The sequence below is a fragment of the Cervus canadensis genome, chromosome 21 (genome assembly GCF_019320065.1).
Source record: "Cervus canadensis isolate Bull #8, Minnesota chromosome 21, ASM1932006v1, whole genome shotgun sequence".
Taxonomy (NCBI): Eukaryota; Metazoa; Chordata; class Mammalia; order Artiodactyla; family Cervidae; genus Cervus; species Cervus canadensis.
The window spans coordinates 19,150,434-19,165,582 of NC_057406.1; the positions used below are offsets into that span (position 1 = coordinate 19,150,434).

General features: G+C 39.5%; 1 protein-coding gene across 2 annotated transcripts; it reads right to left on the reverse strand.

Moving 5' to 3' along the window:
* Positions 1-3,792: 3,792 nt before the first annotated feature.
* On the reverse strand, positions 3,793-14,506 carry LOC122423225 (C-type lectin domain family 2 member D11-like). 2 transcript variants are annotated; one of them, XM_043439996.1, is made up of 5 exons: positions 14,294-14,506; positions 9,663-9,824; positions 6,887-7,011; positions 6,209-6,315; positions 3,793-4,233 (listed from the first exon to the last, which is right to left on the reverse strand). In XM_043439996.1, the coding sequence occupies exons 2-5, from the start codon at positions 9,778-9,780 to the stop codon at positions 4,113-4,115; spliced, it is 471 nt and encodes a 156-aa protein (XP_043295931.1). In that variant the 5' UTR covers positions 9,781-9,824; positions 14,294-14,506; the 3' UTR covers positions 3,793-4,112. The 2 variants fall into 2 exon arrangements, with proteins under 2 accessions (XP_043295931.1, XP_043295930.1); XM_043439995.1 differs by having other exon boundaries at positions 6,887-7,062; positions 14,294-14,492.
* Between the last annotated feature and the right edge of the window lie 643 nt (positions 14,507-15,149).

Here is a 15,149-nt window from a genome sequence, read left to right on the forward strand (position 1 = left end):
TGCCAAGCTCCTCTGTCCATGGAATTCTCCAGGCAAGAATTCTGGAGTGGGTTGCCTTTCCCTTCTCCGGGGGATCTTTCAACCCAGGGATTGAACCCCAGTCTCCTGCATTGCAGGTTGATTCTTTACCATAGTTCCCTCTGAACACACAGAAGACCTCCTCTCCCACCGAATGTGGAGATGATACCAAGCCCTGGTAGAACTCTGGGCAGGACGATGGGTCTCAGCTTAGTATGCCCCCTACCCTGCTTAAGCCACATTGGCAGTGGTGACAAAACTCAGAGTCTTAAGTTCAATCCTCTTGGGTAGAGCTCACAAATTCTCAGTCCCACTTGCTTCCCATAAGCCCAGCTGTGTCATCCCTGCACATGTTTATTGAGTGTGTGTGTGTGTTAAGTACTGGTCCAGAGAAGCCTTGACCAACAACAGAACTGGAGTCCCAGTCCACAGTCCCAAAATCCGACAGCAAGAACGACAACAGAAACCACATAATTTAATTAAAACACGAGGAGAGGAAATGAATAGACATTTTTATAAAGAAGATATACAGACAGCTAGCAGGAACGTGAAAAGATGTTCTACATCACTTTGACTTTTCTGCTCCGGCCTCCGAGGCCCAGGACCCCCCCACCCCCAGACCAGAAACCTCGGCCCCTTTGCTCCCCTCCCCCACCGGAGGCCAAGCCCGCCCCCGGCCTCATTGATCGCCGGAGCCTTTTCTGAATCGCGCAACCAATAGCAAACGCGAAGCCCAAAGCCACCGCGAGCGCAGGCGGAGGCGGAGGAGGTGTCGCCCAGGACGCCGCGGGCTCCCATCCCCCCACCGGCCTGGCTCAGAGCCGCCCCGCTTTGCCGGTGCCCGCGCCAGCAAAGGGTGCACAGGGTGGGGCGGCGGCCCGCCTCTCTGCCCCCTTCCCACCTCACCCCCTCGCTGCGTTTCCGTCCCAGCCAACCCCTGGAAAGGTGCTCGCGATTTGCCGAGGTTACACTTCTCCTGTCATCGAAGCCACAAAGCGAGTTCGGAATTGTGACTCTTCGGCTTTGTTTGATTACCTATTTTTAAAAATCGAGTCTTTAAAACTCCGGTAAATAGAGCTGAGGGATTGCCTAGTTAGTAGGGATTGCCTAGATGTAGTTAGTTGTACATCACTAATCATCAGAGACAAAAATCAAAGCTACAATGTTAGATTGGACATTTATCAAAAAGACAGAGACAAGTTTTGGCAAGAATGTATAGAAAAGGGAACCCTTATGCACTACTGGTAAAAATTTAAATTAGTAAGCCACTATGGAAAGCATTATGGAATTTCCTGAAAAAATTTAAAATAGAAATATCATATGACCAAGCAAGTTCCTCAACATCTTATAGCTCCTTCCACACACTATTTTAGTTTTACTTTATTATTGCATACTATTTCACTTTATGGACATATCAATTTGACTTAGCAGCACTTCTGTTGATTTATATTATGTTTTTTGTAGTTATAAATTCCATAGATTTAAATCTTTAATGAAAATGAATAAATCTTACAAATAAATGAATAAGTATATAAGTAAATACATTTTAAATGGTTAAGGTGTTTAATGTTACATCTTTAGAAAAAGCTGAGCAGACTGTTCATTCTTTCTGATGCCTCCTGTGAGCCTGTCAAACACTTGTGCTTCCAAACTGTCCAGCCGAGGAAGCAGAGGCAATAAACAGAGAGTGAATGCATCTTGCATTCTTCCTGTCCCCTGTCCCCTTCAGTCAAAGTTTGCTTTGTAAGGAATTAATTTCCTATGGCAGTCAGGGTTCTCCAGGAAAACAAAACTAATAGAATGTGTAGAAGATTCACTTTGAAGAATTGGTTCATTTGATTATGTTGTTGTTTAGCCACTATGTTGTGTCTGACTCTTTGAGACCCCATGGACTGTAGCCTGCCAGTCTCCTCTGTCCATGGGATTTCACAGGCAAGAATACCAGAGAGGGTAGCCATTTCCTTCTTCGGGGGATCGTCCCAGTCCAGGGATGCAACTCAGGTCTCCTGCACTGCAGGCAGATCTTTACCACTGAGCCATCGGGGAAGCCCCTAATTAAACATATAATATTGTATATTTTTGAGATTAATCCTTTGTCTGTTTCTTCATTTGCTATTATTTTCTCCCAATCTGAAATGTTGTGAAGTAATTAGCCTCCAACTAATAAAAAAATTTAAAAAAAAACATATAATATTTATACATATATGGAAAATTAATATATACAAAATTGCATAAAATTATACTAAGAAACTGGCAAGAAAAACAAATATCATACGATATCACTTACATGTAGAATCTAAAAAAAGGCTACAGATGAACTTATAAAACCGAAATAGTGTCATAGGTATTGAAAACAAGTTAAAACCAGGGGGTAAGGAGTCGAGGAGAAATGGAAGTACATAGAGAGGATATGTTGTAAGTTACTGTTTCTACTTTCGTAGACTCATGAGTACAGTGTAGCTAATGCTGTAAAAATTTAAAACACTTTGTTTATCAAATTCAATCATATATTCTGAGATTGGGTATCACATGGCTAATGGGTAGAAGTAACTATTTGTGATTTAATTAGAGTGGAAGCAGCATTTTAAAATCCAATAAAGGGTAAACAAAAGATTGGTATATAAAATACCAAAACCAAAATATTGGTTTATAGGGATAACATTTATTTAGCACACTGAAACATAGACACCAACAATTGAAGTGTACGGGGCATTTTTTTCAGTGTTTCTAAATGTTTTAAAATATAGAGTCTATAATAAATATTATTCTTAGTAAATTTTTTGGAGGGAGCTGCTTGGATCTTACTGGCGGCATGAGGAATCTTCTTTATAGGTTGTGGTATGTGGAATCCTGTTTTGTTTTGTTTTGTTTTCTTGCCAGTTTCTGTGATGTCTTTCTTCTTTCCTGCTTTTTGCGGTAAGATTTTTTTTTTTTTTTAAATTGGAGTAAAATCTCACATGCCTCAACCAAAGATTCCATAGGCTGTACAGCTGATTCACTTTGTTATAGAGCATGTGGAATTTTTAGTTGCTGCAAGTGGGAACTTTTGGCTGAGACAAGCCTGGGGAATCTTATAGTTTTAGCATGCAGGATCTAGTTCCCTGATCAGGGATCGAAACCAGGCCTCCTGCATTGGGAGCAGAGTCTTAGCCACTGGACAACCAGGTAAGGCCCTAGTCTTGGGAATTTTAAGAATTTCCCTATATAACTTTTTTTTTTTTTAATTTAATGAATTAGTTAATTTTTGGCTGCACTGGGTCTTCCTTGTTTTGCGGTTTCTCTAGTTGCAGAGAGTGGGAGCTACTCTTCTTTTTTTTTTTTTCTTCCCATTTATTTTTATTAGTTGGAGGCTAATTACTTTACAATATTGTAGTGGTTTTTGCCCAGGTTGGATGCATGAGACAAGTGCTCAGGGCTGGTGCACTGGGGGCTACTCTTCACTGCAGTGCAGGGCTTCTCATTGCAGTGGCTTCTCATGTTGCAGAGCACAGATTCTTGGGCACTTGGGCTACAGTAGTTGCCGCTCATGGACTCTGGAATCCAGGCCCAGTATTGTGGCACATGGGCTTAGCTGTTCCGTGGCATGTGAAATCTTCCTGGACCAGCAATCGAACCCATGTTCCTTGAATTCGCAGGCAGATGCTTATCCACTGTGCCAACAGGGAAGTCCAAAAAAATTTTCCCCATACATTTGTAACTGATGGTAAGATAATTTCGATTGTGTTAACCAATTAATAACTTTTCTCATCAGTGATTAAAATCATTTTGCATGGCTTCAGTTATCATAGTTATTTTTATGGTACTGTATGTGCAAAGAAAGTACTGTCTGTATATAAAAAGAGGCATTTGTTCATATTGACTGGGTTCAAAACATACATATCAACTCATATTATATAACACTTACTTAATTTAGAATCATGCTCTTCCAGACCCCTGTATCATTCAAGTATACCTTGTCTCCTTGCTGTTAACAACACTATAAATGAAAATCGTGATTTTTTGGAAGAGCAAGCAATAGAGCAGCAACTGTATATAATTTATAATGCATCTCTTGGAGATCATGTGTGAAATTCCCTAAAAAAGACTTGAAGAATTTAAGGACATGGAATAGTTATTTTTTTGCTGCAAATCCATTTTCTATCTGTGTAACTTCTGGCACTACTAACTCCAAGGTCATTCAGGTAGCCACATGTCGCATCTCCTGTGATGGCAAACCTAAAATCAAACACAAAAATATTTCAAAAGCATAGACTGGACATCTTACGTTCATTCCTCCTCTGTATGTTTCAGCACCCCCACTTCGGTTACTGTTAAAGTAAACAAGAGAAAAGTGAAAATCTGTTGTTCATAAGTCTTCTGAGTAAATATACACTATTTCTGTATTTAGTTCCTTTTATATTCTCAACGTCTGTACTGGAGTATCAGAAGATTATCACCATCCATCCCAGATCCAGTTATGTTGTTGGCTAGGTATTCAGAGACATTACTTTGCCAACAAAGGACCGTCTGGTCAAGGCTATGGTTTTTCCAGTGGTCATATATGGATGTGAGAGTTGGACTGTGAAGAAAGCTGAGTGCTGAAGAATGGATGGTTTTGAACTGTGGTGTTGGAGAAGACTCTTGAGAGTCCATTGGACTGCAAGCAGATCCAACCAGTCCATCCTAAAGGAGATCAGTCCTGGGTGTTCATTGGAAGGACTGATGCTGAAGCTGAAACTCCAATACTTTGGCCACCTCATGGGAAGAGTTGACTCATTGGAAAAGACCCTGATGCTGGGAGGGATTGGGGGCAGGAGGAGAAGGGAACGACAGAGGATGAGATGACTGGATGGCATCACCAACTCGATGGACATGGGTTTGAGTAAACTCTGGGAGTTGGTGATGGACAGGGAGGCCTGGTGTGCTGCGATTCATGGGGTCACAAAGAGTCGGACACGCCTGAGCGACTGGACTGAACTGAACTGAACTGAGCTATTTAACTAGTGCTTGCTGTGGTAGCCAAGCGAACTATTGCCATGGGTGGTGATAGATGAAAATTTCACACATTGAGATATAGGGAAGTCATTCTGGTTTATAAGTGAATTAAATTTTATGCTATTAAAAGCAACCTGCTTGTGGCCTATCAAGCATACATTATACTTCTGCTTTAATTACTAAAGAAAATGATACATTGACCAGAAGTAAAAATGTCCATGTTAGAAATAAAGGTTAAAGGTCCCTCTTCTTGAGACATCAATGCTGGTTCTCCTTTGCTGATAAGACTCCCTTCCCAGGTGCCAGGGTCATATTGATCCCCTGTGTATGTGCTGGTCTATTCTTTTGTTTGTTTGTTTTTTTATTCTGGGGGAAACCTCAAAGAGATGTGACCCTGACTTGTTTAATGTTCTCTGTTCTGACAAGATGTAAAACTGGGCTAGAAACCCTGTTTCTCTGGAGCGATTTCTCTGAGTAATCTAGGAAGTGGTCTAGTTCAGTCCTCAACTTAGTTGAGGACTAAAAAACATTTTCTATTTTTATTATTGATCATTTATTGATTTATTATTGATTATTTTCATTGCCAGTGACCTTGAGTGAAGAACATTTTTAGTGCTCTCCTGACCTGTTTCATCCATGTGTGAAAATAAAGTGTTTACTTGCTAGTAAATTCTTAAAAGGGCTTAGTTTTCATTGAGGGAAGTGACTGCGATTCTATTTGCTCCAATGTAATGATTACATTCAAAACATCCCCACGGAAGCACTCACAATCCAAGAAATGTTACTAAGTTCCTCCCAGAGATAATTTAGGGAGGATTCCCACTGGTTCCCTGACAACTTTCCTTTTAAGAATGAACGTAGCAGATGAAAGAGTGGACTGAGGGTCTGTGGATATCAATTCTTAGTGGCTTTCTAAGACTGTAGGACTCTCGTGTGCCTCAGCTATTCTCTCTACCTTTTAAGTAGGGAATTAGCACAGTTTAAGTCAGTGGGTGAAAGTGGAAGAACTACATCCAATGTTATCATCATGATAGAGGTTTCAACTGAAATCATATTAAAGTTTTTCCAAAGGTGCAACTAATAAATGGAAGAGCATACAAAGGATTTATATTTCTTAATTCATAACCTTTCCATGATATTAAATTTATTTTCTCATAAACACAATTCATACCCAAAACCACATGTAAATACAATAGAAGAAAGTCTATAAACTTACGAGGCATTATATTTAGAGTCGTCTGTCCATTTCCAAACATGATGTGATGATTCTCTACTAAGGCCAATCCAATGGTCAGAAGGGCCTTTGTATCTTAGCAGGAAGTTCTATTATAAAACACAGAAAGCAAAAACACATTTCACCTTCATTTTACCCTTGAGTCGTCGTCCCCTTAGCCTCCCCTCTTTAAATGGCAGCCTAAATAATTGATAAGTTTAGAATCTGGTGGGAGACTAGTCCCAAGGGCTCAGCTTAAGTCACTCAAATATCTCTGATCCTAAATTACATTAAAGTGACCACACATCCCAGTTTGACTGAGAAAGTCCCAGGTTATGCCTGTGGCACCAACTTATTATTAATATTGTCATTTTCACTCCCCAAAATGTCCCAATTTGGGTGAAAAATTGCATGATTACCATATGTCTTTGTACAATGGGAACAATACTTTTAACTAAAGGTTAACTATGAGGATACAAGAGAGAATGTATCTAAATTGTCTCACAGGGCTCCAGGCAGAGAACATACTCAAGAAATATCAGGCACTAATATGCACTCCAAGCCCCCAAATCTGCCTGGAATGGGATCCATCCTCTTTTTTCAGCTGTCACCCTATGCAGCCTATAGCCTTCTCAGGGGCTAAATATTTAACAAAGAACATGATCTAAAAATATTCCTTACCAGCTCCTCCTCGGTTTCAAACTGAGCAAGAACAGCTTCTTCTGAAGTACAAAATGTCTGACTGAATGTCCAGTTCCTTGTCTCATCCGAAAAATAAAAACATTTTCTTCCAAATCCTATCCATCCTTTTGAGCAGGGAACATACAAAACACATGAGTCCAGCTCTCTCCTTCTCACTAAAAGTTGGACAAACAATAAATGTAACAAATTTTCTCATCCCTTTCATCTATTTTTCCACTTACCATCCTGAGGTCAGTCTTTTTTTCTTTATGTGTGTTTTTTTCTTTATGCATACATATATGCATATATGTAGCACAGTATATATGTGTGAAAGTCACTCAGTCTTGTCTGAATATGCAGTCCATGGAATTCTCCAGGCCAGTGGATCTTCCCAACCCAGGGATCGAAGCCAGGTCTCCCACATTACAGGCAGTTTCTTTACTGTCTGAGCCACCAGGGAAATTCCAAAACGAGGGGTTTGAAGAAAAACATGATCGAATATCAACTAGACTCTTGTACTTTTACGACTTTGGGAGATAGCATTTTGTTTTTCTTCACATCCGAACAGGAGCTACTTTCAGTTGGTAGACAGATTTTGAGAAATGCCTTCCATGCCCAAATGTGTTTGCTTTTCCCAATAAATAGCTTTCCATTATATGTATTTGAGAATCATTCATTACATAATTTCCCTCATCATCATATTTTGCTTCCAGAAAGACATTCTCAGATGCCTGGCTATGTAATAAATATCCTCTACGGATGCTGCCCAATTTCGGTTGTGCAGAACTGCTGAGCTATAATGCATTGCCAGCTAGTATTACTAATGCCCTTAGGGTGCTACTAGCCATCACGATGAATAAATCACCAACTGCTAGTCAATATTTGGAAATTTGTTTGCATTTCACTGCTTGCCCAAACAACAGTCTTTTCTAAGATCATTTTCTTCTTTTGGTTTCTTGGAGAATGCAATATTGAGATATGTGATCACTTGCTGAGTGCAAGCTAGCGGTAGTTGTTTTCCCTAAATGATTTTATTAGATCGAGAATTGCCTTGGAACAAAATGTACTACAGAAACTAATATGTGAATAAATGTATGTGTATTTTATATGGTGAACTTTTACCCGAGGTCAGTCTTGAAGTATGTATTGTACATTCAATTGTTGCCTCCTGGAGTCATCACTAACAGTCTTATCTCAGGCACAAAAGCCATCAGTCCATTGATCTTCAAGCAGAGAATATGTGAACCTCACTTCCCAGGGGTCCATGGACACTAATTGTTATAAAGAAATCAACTTCTGTAGCATTTAATTTCTGTAGTACTCTTTCCAAGCATCATACAGATTTCCCTTTCCCCACAGCCTCTTTATATCAGTCCTTCTTACTCTGGACAGAAGAAAGGCAAATTCCTTATCTTTCCTAGGTTTTACTATGCTACATTTCTTAAGGGTATAAAACCTTCTAGTAGACAAAATATAGCACAGTTCAAATATTGATTTTAGTACGAAAAATACAATGTAAGGTTTTCAGAATTTTTTTTGTTTTATGTGAATTTCTGTCACATATGTGTAAAAATATATGGGCCCTGATTAAATACTCTGTAACCAGCAGTATTTCAGAGTATAGGTTATGGGAAGAATAGATGTTTTTGCTTCATAATCTCACTTTTCCTCCCTTATCCAACCTGATAGGAAATAACTATTGACTCAACTTTCAGAATAGACAGATTCTGATACCCTGTTCCACCTCCACTGTTACCACCAAGGCCAAGCCACTGTCCTATCTGGTTCGACATACAACTAATCAGATCTACAACTTTGTCCTAGTAGCTGTTCCTATGTCTAACTTTTCTTCTAACAATCTGTTCTTAATGTAATAGTCAAAATGATTATTCTACAATGAAATTCAGATCATGGCATTCCTCTCCTACAATTTTTCTCTCCTAGTTCCTCCCCATTGCACTCAGAACAAAATCCAAAATCTTTAACTGACTCATAATACTGTGACCCCCAGCCCATTACTCTTCCTCATTCTCATCTTGCTTCAGCTGAAGAAGCCTCTTTGCTGTTCCTCAAACCTATCAGGAGATTCCTCCTTTCATTCTACTTGTTCCCACCATCTGGAATGCTTTCCCCACATAGCCAATGGCTCCTTCATCTCCTTTAATAGTTTGCTGAAAAGTCATCCTCTCAAGGAGGCTTGCCCTGGACACTTGTACTCCTTGAGTGAATGAGTGAAAGTTGCTCAGTCATGTCCAACTCTTTGCGACCCCAAAAACTATACAGTCCATGGAATTCTCCAGGTCAGAATACTGGAGAGGGTGGCAGTTCCCTTCTCCAGGGGATCTTTCCAACCCAGTGGTTGAATCCAGGTCTCCCACATTGCAGGCAGATTCTTTACCAGCTGAGCCACAAGGGAAGCCCAAAAATACTGAAGTGGGTAGCCTATCTCTCTTCCAGCAAATCTTCCCGACCCAGGAATTGAACCGGGGTCTCCTGCATTGCAGGTGGATTCTTTACCACCTGAGCTATCAGGAAAATCCCTTGTACTCCTTACCCTGTTACTTTTTATTATAGTGTCTGTGTCTTCCTGCTAGAATAGGAGTTCACTGGCATGGGGATTGTGTGTGTGTGTGTGTGCACGCACATGTTTTGTTCATGGTATACCATACCTCAAGCACTTCACACAGTGCCTGGTCCATAATGGAGCTCAAGAAACATTTATTGACTATATAAAAGTGCAAAGAATATTGTAAAGTTTGGATAAAACACAACTTACCTGGGAAAAGAGGATAAAATAGCATTAGATTTGCAGTTAGGGATGCAAAGAAGATGAAATGATAAAACTTGGCAGAAGTTACAAAAGATTTAATTGCCAGGTATATCCTTTGGAGCATTCTTCTCGATTGGCTCAGCAGATAAAGAATTTGGAGTAATTTACCTATAAATGCAAATGTCAGAATCTCAATCTCATGGACGTATTAGGGAGAAAACCTTGACTTGATTTAACACAGAATCAACCTGTAAAGTCAGCTGACTCACCTCGCCTCTCCTGTCACCAATCTCCTTCACAAGAGATCAAAGTCCACAAATGATGGCCATGACCCAAAGGGGACCAGACTAAGAGTTTTTTCCCCTACAGAATCTTTCAGTAATTGGAAGAAGAGCTAGGGAAATAGTAAGAAACAAAAAGAGTAGAAATCAGGATGAAAAAAAAAATCCAGATTTACCTCCTTAAATGGGAAATCTGGTTAGAAGTACTGAGAGGAGCATTAGAAAATTAATCAATGTAATTCATCATATTAACAGAATAAGAGAAGAGATAGGATATGATCATCTCAGTAAGTATAGACAAAATATGTGAAAAACATAATATTCATCCAAGATAACAAATTCCAACAAATTAGGAATTGAAGGACATAAACCGATACTTGTCATTTGCAGAAGTAGTACAACTAACATGATATTTAATGGTGAAAAAGTGAACCCCTTCCACCAAAGGTCAGAAACAAGGCAAGGATGTCTGCTCTCTCTCACCAATCCAATTTAACATTTTACTAGAGGTTCTATCAGTGCCAATGAGGCAAGAAAAGTAAATAAAAGGCATAAAGATTAGAAAGAAGTGAAAGTGTTTCTAGAAGTCACATCCACTCACCTCCCAGTAGAAATATCAATTTGAAAATTATCTGCACATGAAAATACCTTCCCCAGAGCCAAGGATTCCAGGCACACCTACTCCCTGCCTCATCCCAGCTCCTTGCACTCCAGCAATCCCAGGCAGATAATGCAGCCTCAGACAGCTTCCACCCCGGGCTTCCTGTGGGCTCCTAGGAGTCCAAGCTCCTGTCTCCCTGCTGCACCTGCCAACTCCAGCAGCTCCAGGTGGAGCTAATGTGATACTTGGCTCCTGGTGAACTCTTGGGGACCAGGCTCCCAAAACCCTTCCCTCAGGACTGGGCAGTCCAGAAAAGAGAGAGAACCATTCCCCCTGGGAAAAGGGGAGTAAAACAGCACCCGACTTTGCTACACATCCCAGATCTGCCTTCCCCAGCATCACATCAGGCTTGACTCTGCAGCCCTATGTGACTCCCTGCAGGCTCCCACTAACCCAGGACCCCTCATCCTAGTGCTTGACAGCTCCAGTGAACCAAGAGACACCAGGCTCCTGGCAGGCTCCTGGGAACCCAGGCCTGCTTTCACACCAAGGACTTTTGGCAAAGAATATGGGCCTGAATGTGGTGGGGAACAGTGGACAGGCCCTGGAGATCAGACTCTCAGACTTAGCTTTGTGTTTGTCTGTCGTCTCTGTGTGTCCCTGCAAACGTTTATTCACCCAACTTCCTCTTTTTTCATGTCCATGTCAATGACCTTCCTCCCCTTTGCAACCCAAGCCACCACACCCAACATCTTTTGTCTAGCTGGAGATGGTATTTCATGTGAAGTTTTTGGCCACTTTGACCAGTTACTCAGTTTTTTTTTCCCCCCCATTTATTTTTATTAGTTAGAGGCTAATTACTTTACAATATTGTAGTGGTTTATGCCATACATTGACATGAATCTGCCATGGAGTTACATGTATTCCCCATCTCGATCCCCCCTCCCACCTCCCTCCCCACCCCATCCCTCTGGGTCTTACCAGTGCACCAGCCCCTAGCACTTGTCTCATGCATCCAACCTGGGCTGGTGATCTGTTTCACCCTTGATAATACACAAGTTTCAATGCTGTTCTCTCGAAACATCCCACCCTCGCCTTCTCCCACAGAGTCCCAAAGTCTGTTCTGTACATCTGTGTCTCTTTTTCTGTTTTGCATATAGGGTTATCGTTACCATCTTTCTAAATTCCGTATATATGTGTTAGTATACTGTATTGGTCTTTATCTTTCTGGTTTACTTCACTCTGTATAATGGGCTCCAGTTTCATCCATCTCATTAGAACTGATTCAAATGGATTCTTTTGAATGGCGGAGTAATATTCCATGGTGTATATGTACCACAGCTTCCTTATCCATTCATCTGCTGATGGGCATCTAGGTTGCTTCCCAGTTACTCAGTTTTCCTGAATCTGTCCTATGTATATTTGTTAGCCAACTTTTCTTTGATTTTCTCCTGTTATCTATGTCAAATCAATTGAATTCTTAAACCAACCAGAAAAGCAAAGGAAAATTTCTTCTCACTCTATGGTTTGTCTCTTCTTGTCTCTCTCTAAATTCAAATGCCTTATATTATACTCCAAACAAAATAACCAATTTTCTAATTTGAAAAATAGTGTTGGGGATTATCTCACAGAAGAACAGAGAAATGAACCATAATACTGGTCTATTGGTTTTAACTTTAGTTTTATGTTCTAGAAAACCTAGTTAGCTTACAGGAGCAGTTTAAATTAAAAATAATAATAATAATAATAACTTTCACATTTGCACTGCTCAAATAGTTTCAGCTACCTAAGCCCTTGGCTTAGCTAGTAAAACATTAAAGCTCTTTAAGAACTTTCTTTTTGATTAAGTGTGAACCCTGTGTTTCAGGAAATTCAATATCATCTTGTCCTTGATAAAAAATAAAATTCAGAGAAAGGGAGAAGGAAAAAAGAAAGATGGAAATGCATGTTTTTACTAGAAAATAGATGTTCAGTAAAAGGTATTCTTTCTGCTGGGCTGAAGTACAAACATGTATGAGCTATATTTTTTCTCTTTCTCATCAAATTCCTTATAAACTAAAAATGCTAAAGGGTTTTTGGGAGGATGGCTTTAGCATCCTATTCCGAAACCCACACATTTGTTTTCTAAATTATAAAATAGGATCTGTACATCAATATTCCCAGTTTGGAGGCAACTTTTTTTTAGTCAGTAACTATTCATGGTTTTATTAAACAAAAGTCTCTTTAGGGAACAGTAAGAAATTAGTTCTCAGCTAATATCAACTGGGGAGAGTAGAAGGAGGTTATAATCATTTTTTTGTAATGCAGGGATGTTGATAATAACAACATCAACCATATAGATACTATATTTCAACAAATGCTTTTAATAATCAATCACTATGTTATATTAATACTGATGTCCTCACTAAATCAAAACTGTTACACTTATGGCTGATTCATGTTGATTTTTGGCAGAAATCAACACAATATTGTAAAGCAATTATCCTTCAGCTAAAAATAAATAAATTTAAAAAAAGCTGTTTAACTAAAATGGTTAGGTTTAAAATATGCTCATGTTTTTTATGTTCATTACTGAAAATCTCTGGTAAGACACATTAAATAAACTATTTTTGTATCATACTCTAAATAGGATGACATAAAGCTTGGCCATATAAGATCCACTATAATCAAAGGAATGGAGAATGAAAGAGAGAGAGAGAACACAGTAGTACAGCAGACCCCATGAGACATAAAGCAGAAGAGAGACAGAGAGGGAGAGACAAGAGAAAATTATCTGGACACAAAATGGGCCTCAATAGATTTTAGCTGAAACATTTAATGATCTCACTGAAAAATCACATTTATCCTTAACCCCAAAAGGAAACTTTGCAGGCTATTTTTGGGACCAAGGGAAGGAAAGTATACTTTTGTATTTACTTAGAATTTTTCTTTTTGAAGAAAACTGACTTTTATTCCTATTTCTTTCAGAAAATGTGACGCTATCATTCAAGGCCCAGGTGAAAAGTAACTTCACAATAATGCCATCACCAACTCCCTAAGTTTCATTAAATATCTTGTCACACTAATCACATCAAGTTGTAGTAACTCGTTTGTCTGTCCCTGAGATGATGAAGCCCTGAAATCAGGGTCTAAATGTAATTTGTCTTTGTAGCTCTATGTCTAACAAATAGCAGGTTCTAAACATGTGATTACTAGATTCAATCACACTACAGCATAGGTGTCATAGTGATTTTTTTTTAGCATATATATGTATTTATTCTTTTTAAAATTCTTTTCTCATTTAGGTTGTTACATAATATTGAACACAGCTCCCTGTGCTATACAGTAGGTTTGGGCAACTTTTAGTAGTATATATATTACCAAATGTTGGTGTCTGTTTACCATTACCCTGAGATATAATCGTCTGTTATTTAATATCATAATGTGACTTGCCAGAGTGCAAGGTTGCCAGCAACCTGGGGAAAATATAAAGACTAATAAAATAAACCCAAAGAGCATTTTTCTATTAACCTCCTGTAACGTAATTCATGTGAAATATTTAAATAACATAAACAGTAGCATATTAACTGATATAACACTTACCTGTCCTCTTAGCCACCTCTAGACCTTCAAACCATCTCTCCTTCTACAGAGGTGAATGGTGAGGTACTGATATTCCTGAAGTGCAATTTCTATCCTGTCAGTAGTCAGTGGAATAAGAATTCCCCTCCCCAGCCCCCATTTTACTTTGTCAAAGTTTATCAATTTTCACTTACCAGATCGCCCCTCTTCCACATTTTCTCTGGAGGTAGGGTCTCTCTGAAATATTTTCAAAGTCTCCAACACAGTAATGTCTCTATTTAATCAAGAACATATGGCACTGTTTCATAAGTAGTTGCAAAAACAGGAAGTGAGAAGTGAAAGCAGTAAACTCCCATCCAGTAAGTGAGCTGCAACAAGATAAGTGAAGTTGACAAAGAGTTTTAGAATTATAAAATCCAAAGTGCTTTTAACTTAGAAAATCTACCCTACAATCTTCTTTTCCCTGTCAAAATGGAATAACACAGACCAGATTTATTTTCTTGCCTGAATCAACTAAAAGAAAAAGATTAAATAAAATGTGTAGAAAAAACTTCCTTTTCATTACTGGGCACCAATCAGTGAAAGGCAGTGATCCTTTCATGAGACCTGCAATTGCTTCTGTTTACATCACAGACATAGATTTGTCAGTCAGTCAGTCAGCGCAGTCACTCAGTCATGTCCGACTCTTTGCAGCCCCATGAACCACAACACACCATGTCTCTCTGTCCATCACCAACTCCCGGAGTTTACCCAAACTCATGTCCATTGAGTAGGTGATGCCATCTAACCACCTCATCCTCTGCCATTCCCTTCTCTTCCTGCCTTCAATCTTTCCCAACATCAGGGTTTTTTCAAAAGAGTCAACTCTTCACATCAGGTGGCCAAAATACTGGAGTTTCAGCTTCAACATCAGTCCTTCCAATGAACACCCAGGACTGATCTCCTTTAGGATGGACTGGTTGGATCTGCTTGCAGTCCAAGGGACTCTCAAGAGTCTTCTCCAACACCACAGTTCAAAAGCATCAATTCTTCAGCGTTCAGCTTTCTTTA

Coding starts and splice junctions, on each gene's coding strand:
- LOC122423225 (XM_043439995.1), bottom strand. CDS start 9,780: ATGCTCCAAAGGATATACCTGGCAATTAAATCTTTTGTAACTTCTGCC. Junction 7,063..9,662: donor ATTTTATCCTCTTTTCCCAG/GTAAGTTGTGTT, acceptor TCCAACTTTTAG/TGAGAAGGAGAGAGCTGGAC. Junction 6,316..6,886: donor TTGAAACCGAGGAGGAGCTG/GTAAGGAATATT, acceptor GTTTTATAATAG/AACTTCCTGCTAAGATACAA.